Below are 14453 nucleotides of genomic sequence, written 5' to 3'. Positions count from 1 at the left end.
AGGAGTTCCCAGAGGTGCTGAGCACTTGTTGGCTGCTTTGTTTTCACTCTGCGGTCCAACTCATCCCAAACCATCTCAATTGGGTTTAGATCAGGTAATTGTGGAGGCCAGGTCATCTGACGCAGCACTCCATCACTCTCTTTCTTGGTCAGATAGCCCTTACATAGCCTGGAGGTGTGTTTGGGGTCATTGTCCTGTTAAAAAACAAATGATGGTCCCACTAAGCGCAAACCAGATGGGATGGCCTGTCGCTGCAGAATGCTGTGGTAGCCATGCTGGTTAAGGGTGCCTTGGATTTTGAGTAAATCACCAACAGTGTCACCAGCAAAGCACCCCCATACTATCACACCTCCTCCTCCATGCTTCCCGGTGGGAACCACACATGTACAAACCATCCACTCACCTTTTTAGCGTCTTACATAGACACGGCAGGTGAAACCAAAAATCTCAAATTTGGACTCATCAGACCAAAGGACAGATTTCCACTGTCTAATGTCCATTCCTTGTGTTTCTTTGCCCAAGTAATTCTCTTATTATTATTGTTCTTCCTCAGAAGTGGCTTCTTTGCAGCAATTTGACCATGAAGGCCTGATTCACGCAGTCTCCTCTGAACAGTTGATGTTGAGATGTGTTTGCTACTTGAACTCTGTGAAGCATTTATGTGAGCTCTAATCTGAGGTGCTGATAATTTATGGTTTCTGAGGCTGGTAACTCTAATGAACTTATCCTCTGCAGCAGAGGTAACTCTTGGTCTTCCTCTCCTGGGGCGGTCCTCATGAGAGCCAGTTTCATCATAGCATCTGATGGTCTTTGCGACTGCACTTGGTGATATGTTCAAAGTTCATGAAATTTTCCAGATTGACTGACCTTCATGTCCTAATGTAATGATGGATTGTCGTTTCTCTTTACTTAGTTGGGTGATTCTTGCCATAACATGGATTAAAACAGTAGTCAAATAGGGCTAGTCACTGTATAGACCTTTGTACTAACCCAACCTCTGCACAATACAACTGATGGTCTCAAACACATTAAGAAGGCAAGAAATTAACTGGACAAGGCACACCTGTTAATTCAAGACCATTCCAGGTAACTACCTCATGAAGCTGATTGAAAGAATGGCAAGAGAGTTCAAAGCTGTAATCAAAGCAAAAGGTGGCTGCTTTGAAGAATGTAAAATATAAAAGTTATTCTGGTTTGTTTAACACTTTTTTGTTTACTACATAATTCCATGTGTTCCTTCATAGTTCGGATGTCTTCAGGATTAATATACAATGTAGAAAATAAAAAAAAATCAAGAAAAACCACTGAATGAGAAGGTGTGTCCAAACTTTTGACTGGTACTGTATATACAGTATTTATATATGGTATATGGTATATATATATATATTTAAAATCATCACACATAACTAATGTTGCTGACTTTTGTTGTCCACAAGTCATTTTTTGCGAGTCACGAGTCATTTGAAACGAATACGAAAAAGATGTAAGCGGCTGGATCCAAAATACTAGTGATGTGAAAAAGTATTCTATTTTTAGATATTTGTCACATTTATGTGTTTCAATTTCCTCAAACTACTTTTAATATTACACAGAGATAACTCAAGTAAACATTTTTTAAACTTTCCAGGAGTGGTCGGCTTACCAACATTTCACCAAGAACACATCAATGACTCATCTAGAAGGTCACAAAAGAACCCAGACAAACATCTAAAGAACTGCAGGCCTCACTTGCCTCAGTTAAGATCAATTTACATATGTCCACAATAAGACAGACTCCATGACATCCATGGGAGAGTTGCAAGGCACAAATAACTGCTAACCAAAAAGAACACAAAGGCTTGTTTCGCATTTGCAAAAAACACCTGGATATTTCCTCCAGGGAAAGTATTCTGTGGACTGATGAGCCATGTCTTCCATAAAGTTCCATCTTTGACTTGATACATATGGCCTAAAGCTAACGCCACATTTCACTATAAGAACATCATACTACAGTCCAACATGGTGGTGGTAGTGTGATGGTCTGGGGCTGCTTTGCAGGACCTGGATGACTTAACTGATAGAACCATGAATTCGGCTCTCTAACAAAAAAATCCTAAAGGAGAATTTCCACTTGTGACCTAAAGCTCAAGCGCAGTTGGGTTATGAAGCAGGACAAGGATCGCACTCAAGCAAGTCCACATCTAAATGGCTCAAAAGAAACAAAAGGTACGTTTTGGAGTGACCGAGTCAAAGCCCTGACTTGGAGATGCTGTGGCAAGTTCAGGGAGGCAATTACTTTTTTTACATGGGTACTGTTTGTTTTGAAAAAAATCTTTATCTTTACATGGAATAATATCTGAAAAGCAACATTTTGTGTATGTCCTCTTTACCTTACATTTAAATTATCCGGAAAATATAAAACATTTAAATGTGACAAATTAGCAAAAATAGAAGAAATCTTTTGAGGGACGTCTATAACTACTCTATCACATGAAACATTAAAACATGATGTGTGGTGTATAATTGTACATGCTTAGTTTTTAAATGATTTGTATAAGAGTACTTTACACATTAGTCTTCATTCTGTGGTTGGGCTTTATCTGAATCTCCCCCCTTTCCTGGAAACAAGACTACACAGCAGAGCACACAACTTTTTCACTTTCCTCCTTTCTCTCTTACTCTTTCGCTCTCCTTCTGTCTGCGAACGTGCTGTGACTTTTACCCAGCTTACGAACCCAAAACCATGAGAGAAAGGATGATGAAAACTTGTGCATAAATAGCAATTCACAATGATAAAGTAGTAGAAATCTTTCATGCATGAAAGGTAAGTGATGTAATTTCAATAATTTATTATTAAAAGGGAAACCTTACTGGGAGTAGTGTTCCATTTTAGGAGCTAGGTTGCTTATTGAATGTTCTCATTGTGCACAAGAACAACGAAATTAAGTTTGCAGCTTTCTTACTAGAACGCTATATAAAAATAGAACAGAGGAAAAAATGCTGTAGGAAAATACTTTTAAGTGAATGTGAAAGTGAAGCAGTCAAGTATCGTATTATAACAATGCGTAAAAGTTTTAAATATTATGACAACCTAGACAAAGTAGCAGCAACATGCAAAACAGAATGGACTATGGATGGAATCATAACAAATAACCCAGAGGGGTGAAACATAATAATCTCTAGTAGTGGGGCTGATTAAAATGCAATGTGCTTCAATGAAGGTTCTATAAACATCACTGAATACAGTAGTATGTGTGTGTTTGTGTGTGTGTAAAAGTGACTTGGTAGATAATTTTTGAGCAAACAGAGTTAATGGGGGGCATTTGGTTGGTTTAGAGCAGGGGTCATCAACCTTTTCGAAACTGAGAGCTACTTCAAGGGTACCGAGTAATACAAAGGGCTATTTGTAGGATACAAACTTACTGAATAACAAAGTTGCACGGTTCACTTTTAATGGTAATATTATGATTAATAATAATAATAAATATTGTAATATGTGAATATTATATGTGTCTGATCACATGTTAATGTTTCCTCACAATAATTATTAACAATGATTTACCATTGTAGGAAACATGGATATATTTAAACATGTAACATGATTTATTTCTATTATTCTCAATCTGTTTCAATATTTGAAAGTCAGAGTTATCACATCTCTGATATATATATATTTTTTTAATCTTCACTGTCACGTCACACGTGTCCCGTTTGTACTTATCACTTAACATTTTAAAACAAATCATGACATACACACTGTTCCTCCCAATCATTATAAAAATATTAAGTTTTCTTTTGATTTTCTGGCATGTTTTTTTTATTATTATTTTTTTCGGGGTAAAAAACGCATCTTGCTCCCCATTGTAGCTGCGCTCGCTTGCTTGTCATTGCAAGTGTTAATGATTCAAAAAGAACAGCAATGCAAATATAATTTTAAATAGAGCTTTATGGTCACTGGTGCTATTTTTAGAACATGCCTTGTGGGTGACTCATGTTGTTTAATGCCTTAATGGCTTTGGGGAGAAAGCTATTTCTTAGTCTGGAGGTGCGAACATAGATAGCCTTGAAATATCATGTCCAGCATCTTTTGGTTTGAATTCCACCAAAAAATTCTTGTTTATTATGGCTTTATTTGCACAAACTATGCAGGTTAAACTACTACAGGTTAAAAGGATGCAGATGACACCTCAGTTTTAGAATAAAAAGCTATAATAGTACTGGTCACAACACGTGTGCAGCACAAACATTGTCAAGGAATCTACAGCATGACAAAAGTTCAAGTCATCCTCTCTGTATTATTGAATGTTAGGTTAGTATTTTTCTAGCAAACAATTGACCTTTAGGGCTTAACTGATCTTGGCTTTCTAAAAATGTGCAGCAGCTTTATAAGAAACAAAACTGTGATATGTGATTACTTACAGTGTGAAATAGCATTGCATCTCTGCTACAGTCAAACTCCTGTATTTAGGGGTTGCCACTGCAGATCATTCTGACCTGCATACCTGACTATGGACAGTTTTTTTACAAAATACCCTTTCTGTTGCAACCCTCCTTATTTTATCTGGGCTTGGGACTGGCTCTGAGAGCACACTGACAAGGGCAACTCTCAATATGTTAACACCAAGATGTAGCCAAGCTCAGCTGTAGTGGGCTATAAATTTTAACGTGGTACTACCTGATCATTTAAAATGAAAAAATGTTGAAGATAGAAAAAAGGGAGCTGAGGTGATGCAGCAGTAAAATACGGTAGCCCATCAGTGCTGAGATCTCAAGCTCTGCTATATGCTGGCTTGGACACTTACAAACAAGATTGGCTGTGTGCTATAAAAAGTGGGACAATGGCTGAACAGGGTTTCCTGCAATTACAGCTTCGGCTAGCTAATCAATCGCGCCCGCCTGTACAATGAGACAGGATAATAGAGATTGGTGCGTGACTCTCAGTGTATAATACGGATCCCTGTATGAACTTGCCTCATGCAGATGCGGTTAGTGCTGCACTTGTCGGAAGAAGCATGTGACAATTGCGACCATCCTTAGTCAGTGGAGGTCTGCAGTAATAAAGGCGATTTACGATTGGGATTTACGAAAATTGGGGTGAAAATGCATAAACAGAAAATGAAGGAAAAGACTTTTAGAAAACACCGCAGACAGCATTTAAATTGGTCAGAGCAGACTCTTCTTTTAAGGTTGATAATAGGAAAACAAACCTTGTTTAATTATTTCTGTCTACCTACATGACTTGTACAGTACTGTCCATACTTCCTTTATTTGACTTGTCCATGTTGTTTTTTTCCTTTAGGGCTCAAATTATAAACTACATGCTGACTGGCAAGCACCCAGACACACTGCAAAAAATGGGGGCAAACACAATGACAATGGTTACCATTAACTACAAGTACCTGCAGCCAAACACCACTTTTCTTCAGCCCACTTCCCTAGAACAAAACAGTTCATGTCCTTCAGAGGAAGAATCCCTTCGTGTGCCATTTGCTGTCTGTTACTCTCTGATCTTCATGTTCGGCTTAGTGGGGAATCTGCTTGCCCTTTGGGTGTTCATCTTCCTCCACTCACGCCGGAACTCAGTTCGCATCTTTCTCATTAACGTGGCCCTGGCTGACCTGGTGCTCATAGCCTGCCTCCCATTCCGCATCATGTACCATGTACTTGGTAACTCCTGGCAGTTGGGTTCCCGTATGTGCAAAGTTGTGGGAAACCTCTTCTACATGAACATGTATGTAAGCATCACTCTGCTGGGCCTTATAAGTCTGGACCGATATGTAAAGATACAAGATTTTCCAGGATCACGGGGATCCTCCTGCCATCGCTGGCTCAAAGGAAACAGGTGGAGTGTGGTGGCATGCGGGGTACTGTGGACAGCCTCACTACTGGCAGTGGTTCCCATGATTGCGCTAGCCGAGGGCAACGAGGAGGAAGGCAAATGCTTCCATTACAAATCTCGCACGCGAGCACGCAGTAAGGCCTACTTTAACTTAGTCCTGGTGGGAGGTTTCTGGCTGGTTTTCTTGGTTCTGGTGCTGTCATATGGACGGATTGCTTGCCGTCTCTTGCAAGAATCCCGTGATAAGCAAGATTTGCCTAATGCAGGGCATTATGCCCGTGCGGCTAAAAAGTCTTTTGTGGTGCTCTTACTGTTTACCATTTGCTTCGTGCCCTTCCATGCTTTCAGAGGTGTGTATGTTTGGTCACAGCTCACCAATATGCCCTGCGAGATGCTCCGTTTCGTGGATCGCACCAACGAGGTTATGCTGCTCCTTTCTGCACTAAACAGCTGTTTGGACCCTCTCATGTACTTTGTGCTTTCAGGTTCAGTGCGAAAAGCTACAATGAAAGCTTTTTCCCAGGTTTTTTGTGTGCACTACAACCAAACAGTGGCCATCAACAGTACCACCGCAGAGTTTCGCAGAACATCAATGTCCCAGGCATCTACAACTGCGCTGGCTACTCCACGCGGAAGCATTGGGCTAATAGTCATACCCCGTTGTATAAATACCAGTCCTAAAGATAATGCATGAGCTTTTCTTAATGCAGTCATACAAGGCCTCTCTAAAAAAGCTGTATGTACAGGAAACAAACTGTAAACAAAAATCTAAAACTAAAAAACTTTTTGACTGTTGACATTGCTATATTTTACCTCATACAGACAGCATGTTCCCACCTAATTTGACCCTTCTGAAACAGATTAACATCTTTTCCATGACCACAGGATGTGTCTTTTGACATGGTTGTTTAACAAATGAGAAGCTACTCACGGCATCGGTAAGGGTTAAATAACTTGTTGCCAGCTGAAACATAATCACCCATGCAGTAATTATCCAATGGGAGGCTCTTACCTATTTGCTTAGTTAAATCCAGGTGGTGATCTTTTTTTGGCCAGGCAGTGTATATAACATACAGTGCTTAATTTATAAGACACTCAAATTCCTATTTGTCAAGCAGTGATGTTGGATGAGAATGTCAAGCTTACAATCAATGTTTCAATTCATCCCAAAAATGTATAATGTGGTTAATTTCCCCAGACTGGTGCACACAATTTTACTAGCAATGTTCTGATTAGACTTTACGAATACACCCTAGCGTGACAATGGCAAGTAGACAAGAAAGATCAACTACACATTACTTAAAGACATCAGTAGTTATTGTAAAACTGCACCAAATAAAGTCTAATACTTACACGTACAAAATTTGCCTGGTCTGAATTTTCTTTTTTTCTTTTTTTTTTAATATTTACACACACTAAATGGTTTTAGATTTGTTGTATCACCTTGCTACAAAACTCAATAAAAAGAAACTAAAAATGTAAACAAATTATTTTAAATTTAAATTTTTTTAATTACCCTTAATTTCCTTTTGAGTTTGTCATTCAAACAAAACTGGTTAAACAGAGCCAGATGGATCAGAACTAGAATGTTGAAAAGTTGTCCAAGTTACCTATTAATGCCATAATCCTACTTTATTTGAAGGTTGTTCTTATTTACAATAAAACTTTCTAGATTTTCTTTTGTAATCTTCTATGCAACAAAGCACATATAATTTGAAAGTCAACTAAGCATTAAAAAAAGCATTAAAAAGGATGTGGTCACTGGGCAAGGTCATGTTGCAGATGTTGCACACATATAGGTTCACACATATTAACAGAACTGTCACGTCAGCAGCTCCAAACAGCTGCAAAAGGCACGCACATTTTGAGGAGCAAGAATGTTCAAAAGACTTGTAGAGAAGCCAAATCACAACCTGTTTAGAATCTCAATCAAGCATTGTGCGATACTGGTGTGCTTGGTTCCAGGCAACCACTAACTGACTGGAAATGTTCTAGTAGCAGTTAGGTGGTCATGTGATCTACAGTCTTCTATTTTTTGTGACTTACATGTTTGATTTACAGTATTTTGAGACTTGAGGCATGTTTCAGATCATAAAATTACTTTTAAAATTAGACACAGATAATCCAAAAAACACAGAATGCTTTCTTTAAATAGTGACAATTTATTGATGGAGAAATGCTGTTCAGCCCTACTTAGCCCTATGTGAAAAAAAAGTGTCCCCTTAGCTACTAAATTAACCAATTAACCAAATTCAATTCAGAACTTGGTTCAATAGCCACACCCAGGCATGATTACTGCCAGACCAATCTAAACATTACTTAAAAAGAACATGATGCCATGTTCTAAAAAGATTTAAATATGGATGCCAAACAAAGTCTACCAGTGGGTTACAAAACCATTTCTAAAGCTCTGGGACGTCAGCAAACCACATCAAAGACAAATGGAGAAAACTTGGAACAGTAATAAGCCCTTCCAGGAGTGGTTAGCCTACCAAAATTACATCAAGTATGCATCAACGACTCATCCATGAGGTCACCAAAGAACCCAGACAAACATGTAAAGAACTGCATGCCTCAGATGTCTTAGTTTAGGTAAATGTACACAATTCCACAATAAGAAAGACAAAGCTGCAAGGTGCAAACCAACGCAGACCAAAAAACAGTTCACATCGGATTTGCCCAAAACAGCTAGACGACTCCAAGACTTTTGGGATAATAATATTTTAAACTGATGAGGTTGAACCTTATGGAACACATAAGTCCTGTTACATTCTAGTGTACAGCCAACACACATTCCACTACAATAACATCATAATAACAGTCAAACTTGGTGGCAGTAGTGTGATGGTCTGGGGCCGCTTTGCTCCTGCAGGACCTGTATGACGTAATTGATTGAACCATGAATTCTGCTCTCTATCAGAAAATCCTGAAGAAGAATGTTTGCCTATTAGTCTGTGATCTAAAGCTCAAGTGCAGTTGGGTTATGCAGCAGGACAATGATTCAAAGCACACAAGCAAATGTACATCTGAATAACTTAAAAGAAAGGTTTTGGAGCAGCAGAGACAAAGTCCTCACTTAAATCCCTTTACAATGCTGTGGCAAGAGGGTGAGGGGCAAATACTTTTTCACAGCACTGTACATAAAATACCCTAGATAAAAAAAAACCTAAAAGCTAAACACTAAATTACAATAATAACACAGAAAAGATTTACACATACTTCCACTCGACCAGTTCACCAGTACATTCCGTCCCATTTAATTGATTTCGGAAAAGTATTTTTATTATTATTTAGAAAACTGTACAGCTATAGCACATCATACACTGTTATAGCACATTATACACTGATGATTTTTCCCTGCATCATAGACACTACCATAACTGAATGATATTTGCAGAGTGCAGCAAATGAAAACAAATAAATACTGTTTAATTACACTGAATATATTTCAAATAACTACAATTTCCAGTCAAACAATATTAAAGGGTTAATACATAGCGAAGGCCTATACAGTGAAGACGGTAACAACTTTATTTAGCACTGCCATCTAGTGGGCACCATACTCTTTACAGAACTATGCAAACGAGCATATGCAACGTTTGTGCATGACTTTATGTACTCACCGAACACTTCATTAGTACACACTATCTAATATGTAAATTAGTTGATCATTTTATAAGCTACACTTACCATACAGATAAACGTTATGAGTATACATTTACTGACAGTAGCCCATCTGTTGCTCTTAAGATAAAATCTGATGTGGGGTTGCTTTTAACGGCTACAGCAGGGGTGACCAAGCATACAAAAATGAAAAACAAATTTCACCAATTTCTTTTAACTCATATAAATGCATAAAAGTGTTTCTGTTTGGATAAAAACAGATGCGCTCTTTCTGTGAATCAGTTCGTGCACCAACTGGTGCATACGCACTAAGGTTGGGTAAAGGTGATTTTCACTTGCAGTTTAAATCAAGCGTCAGCTGTTGGAAATTAATTTGATTTACGATTGATTGACTACTTTATTGAAACATCTAATGGTACTCCATTATGGATAAGTATCTGCCTATATTTCACAGCACTGAAGACACCATCAGTCCTGACAAAATCCCCAACTCCATTTGCTGAAATGCACATCCTGAAATCCTAGTCTGCTTTGAAATCTTTGCCTGGGAGAGACCTTGCTGATACAGTATAACTATCTTCTGTTTAGCTGCTGTGCTCATTCATGCCATATTGGATGACAGTGTCTTCCACAACCTCACCTTTAAAGCAGAGTTTGACTGTTTTTTACCCAGTTTTAAGCCTACTACACAGCTGTTTCTGTTTCCGTTAATGACTGTGTTTTAACCTAAATATGAAAATGGTGATTATCATCACCTGTTTGTTATAATTGGTTAATCATGCACCTGACTATAATCCTACAAAATCCCAAAACTTATGCTGATTGAATGCAAAATGTGGTCACACCAAATATTGATTTTAGAGATGCATGAGCCCGATACCGCGCTCATTAACTCGTACTCGCAAACGAGGCTCCGATACTAAACATCCGATACCTTGTGCCTAGTGCACATTGCTGGCTGCGTTAACGCAGGGATTTTCAACCTGTGGGGCGGCAGTGCTTGTCTGGGGGGGGCGCGCGCGAGTGCCTGACCGGGAAAGGGCCTTACATTGCGAGATTTTTTTTACTTCTAAAACTAAAGCAATTCATTTTTCACCCACGGGAGACAGATTTAATTATTCTCACTGACCACGCTTAATGTTATTTAGTTCTGTTTGAAAAAAAAAAAAAACCTTCACAATAGAGCTAACAGCTAAGATAACCGGTTACAAAAGCAGCGACCGCTGTTATAGGACGTGTGTGTGTCTTTAATACTCTGTTCACAGTGTCGATACAAGTGATTCAGGAGTCGACTCATTTTAAGCGCAGCGTAAGTTTCTTTTCTCAGTCATTTCTCCGTGTTTACTGTTATAATGAATGATGCGGTTGTAAATAAACACCAAATACTACAGAACATTTTGTGTGACTCGCTTACATTGTAAAGCTCAGGCTTAATTATACTGGTTATTACCACAGAGCGGGAGCCGACTCAGAGTCGTTTACGATTTACCGAGGTGAACCACGAATGTATGTGCTGATAGAATCAGCTCAGATGGGATCGGACTGTATTATCTTTTTAAAGTAAATATTTCAATCAGCAGAATCGCATCGCATGTATGATGTGCACAACGTTAATTACATGCTTTTATTAATGAACGTTAACGTTAGCTTGTCAAAAGCTTTCTCAATGATGTCTGTGCGGTGTTTTTTTTTTTTTTTTTTTTTTTTTTTTTTTTTTTTTTTTACAATTAGTGATGGCAACCCAAGCAACTGTTCCACTGCACTATTTTACACTAAAAACTACACTATTCCATAATGCTCCAGATTGCATCATTCTAAATAGGTATCGGTGAGTACAAAAATACATGTACTTGTACAAATACAAATGGTATCGATGCATCCCTAATTGATTTATTTAGATTTATCTTTTGTTCATTGACTGCATTTTGTTAACTGACAAAAATAAACTATTAACACTTTTCAACTATTTTTGAAAGCATTCTTACTTCATAGCATTTCTTTTGCACAGTACTATATGTTGTGTAATTGTGCAAAACAAATTGTACAATGTGCTATGTTTATGATCCTTTCAGAGGATATGTCTCCTCTCTTTACAGTCAGTCATTACAAATCGGCACTACAATTTATAGAATTAAAACAATGTAAAAAACCTTTTTAACAAACAGCATTATTTAAACAATGACTTCTTTGTTAGTAATTATTAACACCACTAGTACAAAGCCACACATGACAGACAGTACTCATATACATGCAAAGTTCGTCCTTATGGTAGGTGTAGCTTATAAAACAATGGACAACTGTGCATACCAGATAGGTGTACCTAATAAAGTGCTTGCTTTTACAAATTCACTACTTCTGTAAATTAATATCCTAATAATAAGTTTACTTTTTTATTATTCTACTGGTCAAAAAGTAACAGGATTTAGTGAAACCAAATGACATCATGCTGGATGTGCAGGAATTACTAAATCATACATATAGTCTTACCTTGACATCTCTGTGAATGACATTGTTGTCATGGCAGTAACGCAGGGCTTCCAGTATCTGACGCATGTAGTGGCTGAGGACAGTGAAAGATGACAAGCGAGATCATAACCTATGCAGAGCTTTGGGTGATGTGAATGAATATCTAGTGAATGAAGTGAAAGAAGGCGGGGTACCTGGCCACGGCCTCACTGTAGACAAAACCCGCATCTGCACGCTTCACAATTTCAAAACAAAGATCTGCTCCATCCATACTACATGAAAGAAGCAAAGAGAAAAATAAAACAAAAGAACAAAGATATAACACATGAATTTAGCATAAACTAATGAAGACTAAACTAAAGAACCCTGTATAAACAAATTTCACATTATTTCCAGTTGAGACAGTAAAGCATTTACCACATTGTAATGCTGACATTCCTTTTCACCACACTTAAAAGACGTTTTGGCACCAAGGATACCAAGCGATTTAGTGTTTCAGCTTTTATTTTGGCCCATTCTTCCAGCAAACACGTCGTAAGAAGCATTTTTCGTTTCAAAATTCTACACACATTCTCTACTGGGGACAGGCAGGCCAGTCCAGTAACCGTACCCTCTTCTTTGTAAGCCATGCCTTTGTAATGTGTGCGGCATGTGGTTCTGCTTTGTTTTGTTGTCTGGACGGTCTTTTTCGTCTGGACGGTCTTTTTCGTCTTTGGTCCGGAGCACATGGTGTCCATTTTTTCCAAAAAAGACCTGGAATGCTGATTCATCTGACCACAATACATGTTTCCATCGTGTGATGGTCCATCCTAGATGCCTCAGAGCCCAGAGAAGTCGATGCCGCTTCTGGACATGGTTAACATAAGGCTTCTTTTTTGCACAGTAAAGTTTTAAGTGGCATTTGTGCATGTAACTCCGTATTGTAGTGCTTGTCAATGGTTTGCCAAAGTAATCCCTTGCCCATGTGGTTATATCAGCTATTGTTGAGTGGCGGTTCTTGATGCAGTGATGATCAAAGATCACGGGCATTCAGCTTAAGCTTGCGCCCTTGACCTTTACGCACTGAAATTCCTCCTGATTCCTTAAATCGCTTAATGATATTATGCACTGTAGAGGGAGAAATATGCAAATCCCTTCCAGTCTTTCTTTGAGGTACATTGTTTTTTCAATAATTTTCTCACTCATTTGTTGACAAATTGGAGATCCTCTGGCCATCTTTGCTCATCCAACTTTTTTGGAATGTGTTGCAGGTTTGAAATGCAGGAATGGAGGTACAGCATATTAACAAATGAAATGAAGTTGAGCAGACAAAACATGAAATATCTTGGGTTTAAACTGTCTGCAATCAAATAAAAGTAAAAGTAAGGAACACTGCATTTTTATTTTATTTGCATTTTCCATGCTGTCCCAACTTTTTCTGATTTGGGGTTGTAGATGGAGTGTTGGGCTGGGTTTAGTTCATTACCTTTAAGTTTTATGGCATATTGTATTGCTAGCTGTTTTGTGTACTTCTTCATATAGGCTATTTACTGGTGATGTTCTATGTGCTCCTAATGCTAGTCTTAGTCCTTGATGGTGGATTTTGTTCTAGTCAAGATTGTACCATTGTTTTATTGTTGTTTTGGCAGTGTAAAGTTTGCACCCCATTTTGTGTTTGCTAATATGTTTATTTTAGTATACGTATATGGATAAATGCACATAGTCCCATTTGTTGCATGTTGTCTAAGATGCCATTTCTCCAGGTGGTGTCACAGGGTTTCTCCAAATTGAAGAATACTGCAATTATGTGTTGTTTGTTTAGGAATTCATCTCTAATATATGATTTTATCATGGTGAGGTAATCTATCGTACTCCTTTTTTTTATAATGTTGTCTAGAAACCAGACTGACCGTTGGTTTACCTCTCCATAGTTTTTGACTGTCATTGGACAGTAGTTCTTCAGATCCTTGTGATCCTTTTCTGGTTTGGGGAGGGGGATGACTACTGCCTCATCCTATGTTGCAGTGGAGGAAGGAGTTTTAAAAATCAAAGTGAATATTGAATTTTGTGTTGTGTAATTTGTTAATAGTTATTATGAATTCCTCTGTTGTGATATGTTTGGTATAGGGCTTACTGTGTACTAAGAGAAATTTGGGTTGTCTTTTTACCGTAATTTTTATTAGCTCTTGAAATTCTGGTAGACACCTTATTGGTGATGTTTTTTCCCCCAAATTAAGTCTTTCTAGGTTTGTTTGTTTGTTTTATTATTCTACAGGTTTGTGTTCTCTGGTGGGAAATTTAGTAAAGTGTATTTGGCTGCAAGCATCTTTGCATTCTTCATTGAATCACAGATTGTGGGGTTTCGAGATTTTTGTGGCTGTTCTTGGTATGGTTTGTTCAGCTATTTTTTTAAGTGTGTTTGTAAATCATTTCATTGGGGCTGTGGTATCCTGGTTTAATTGAGTTTTTCTGAGGCCAGCTTGATTTTTTAAGTTGCTGTTTTTGTTTCGCATGTTGGTTTACTGTTGTAGCCAAAGTCACTTTTATTGGAAAGTGGTCATTGCCG

General features: G+C 38.1%; 2 protein-coding genes across 6 annotated transcripts in view; one reads left to right on the top strand and one right to left on the bottom strand.

Annotated features, from left to right (window-relative positions):
- Window positions 1-14453, bottom strand: part of caskb (calcium/calmodulin-dependent serine protein kinase b) — a 110063-nt gene that overhangs the window by 73164 nt on the left and 22446 nt on the right. For all 5 annotated transcript variants that reach the window (XM_062997620.1, XM_062997621.1, XM_062997623.1 and 2 more), the window contains exons 4-5: window positions 12103-12180; window positions 11930-12002 (exon numbers count right to left, since the gene is read on the bottom strand). In XM_062997620.1, coding sequence (XP_062853690.1) covers window positions 11930-12002; window positions 12103-12180 — 151 coding nt within the window. The remainder of the gene's footprint in view (window positions 1-11929; window positions 12003-12102; window positions 12181-14453) is intronic.
- Window positions 2681-7181, top strand: gpr34a (G protein-coupled receptor 34a). The gene is made up of 2 exons (XM_062996785.1): window positions 2681-2803; window positions 5279-7181. Exons 1-2 carry the CDS (start codon window positions 2793-2795, stop codon window positions 6510-6512), a joined length of 1245 nt encoding a protein of 414 aa, XP_062852855.1. The 5' UTR covers window positions 2681-2792; the 3' UTR covers window positions 6513-7181.

Source organism: Trichomycterus rosablanca, chromosome 6 (assembly GCF_030014385.1).
Source record: "Trichomycterus rosablanca isolate fTriRos1 chromosome 6, fTriRos1.hap1, whole genome shotgun sequence".
NCBI lineage: Eukaryota > Metazoa > Chordata > Actinopteri > Siluriformes > Trichomycteridae > Trichomycterus > Trichomycterus rosablanca.
This window is presented reverse-complemented; position numbering and strand designations above follow the sequence as displayed.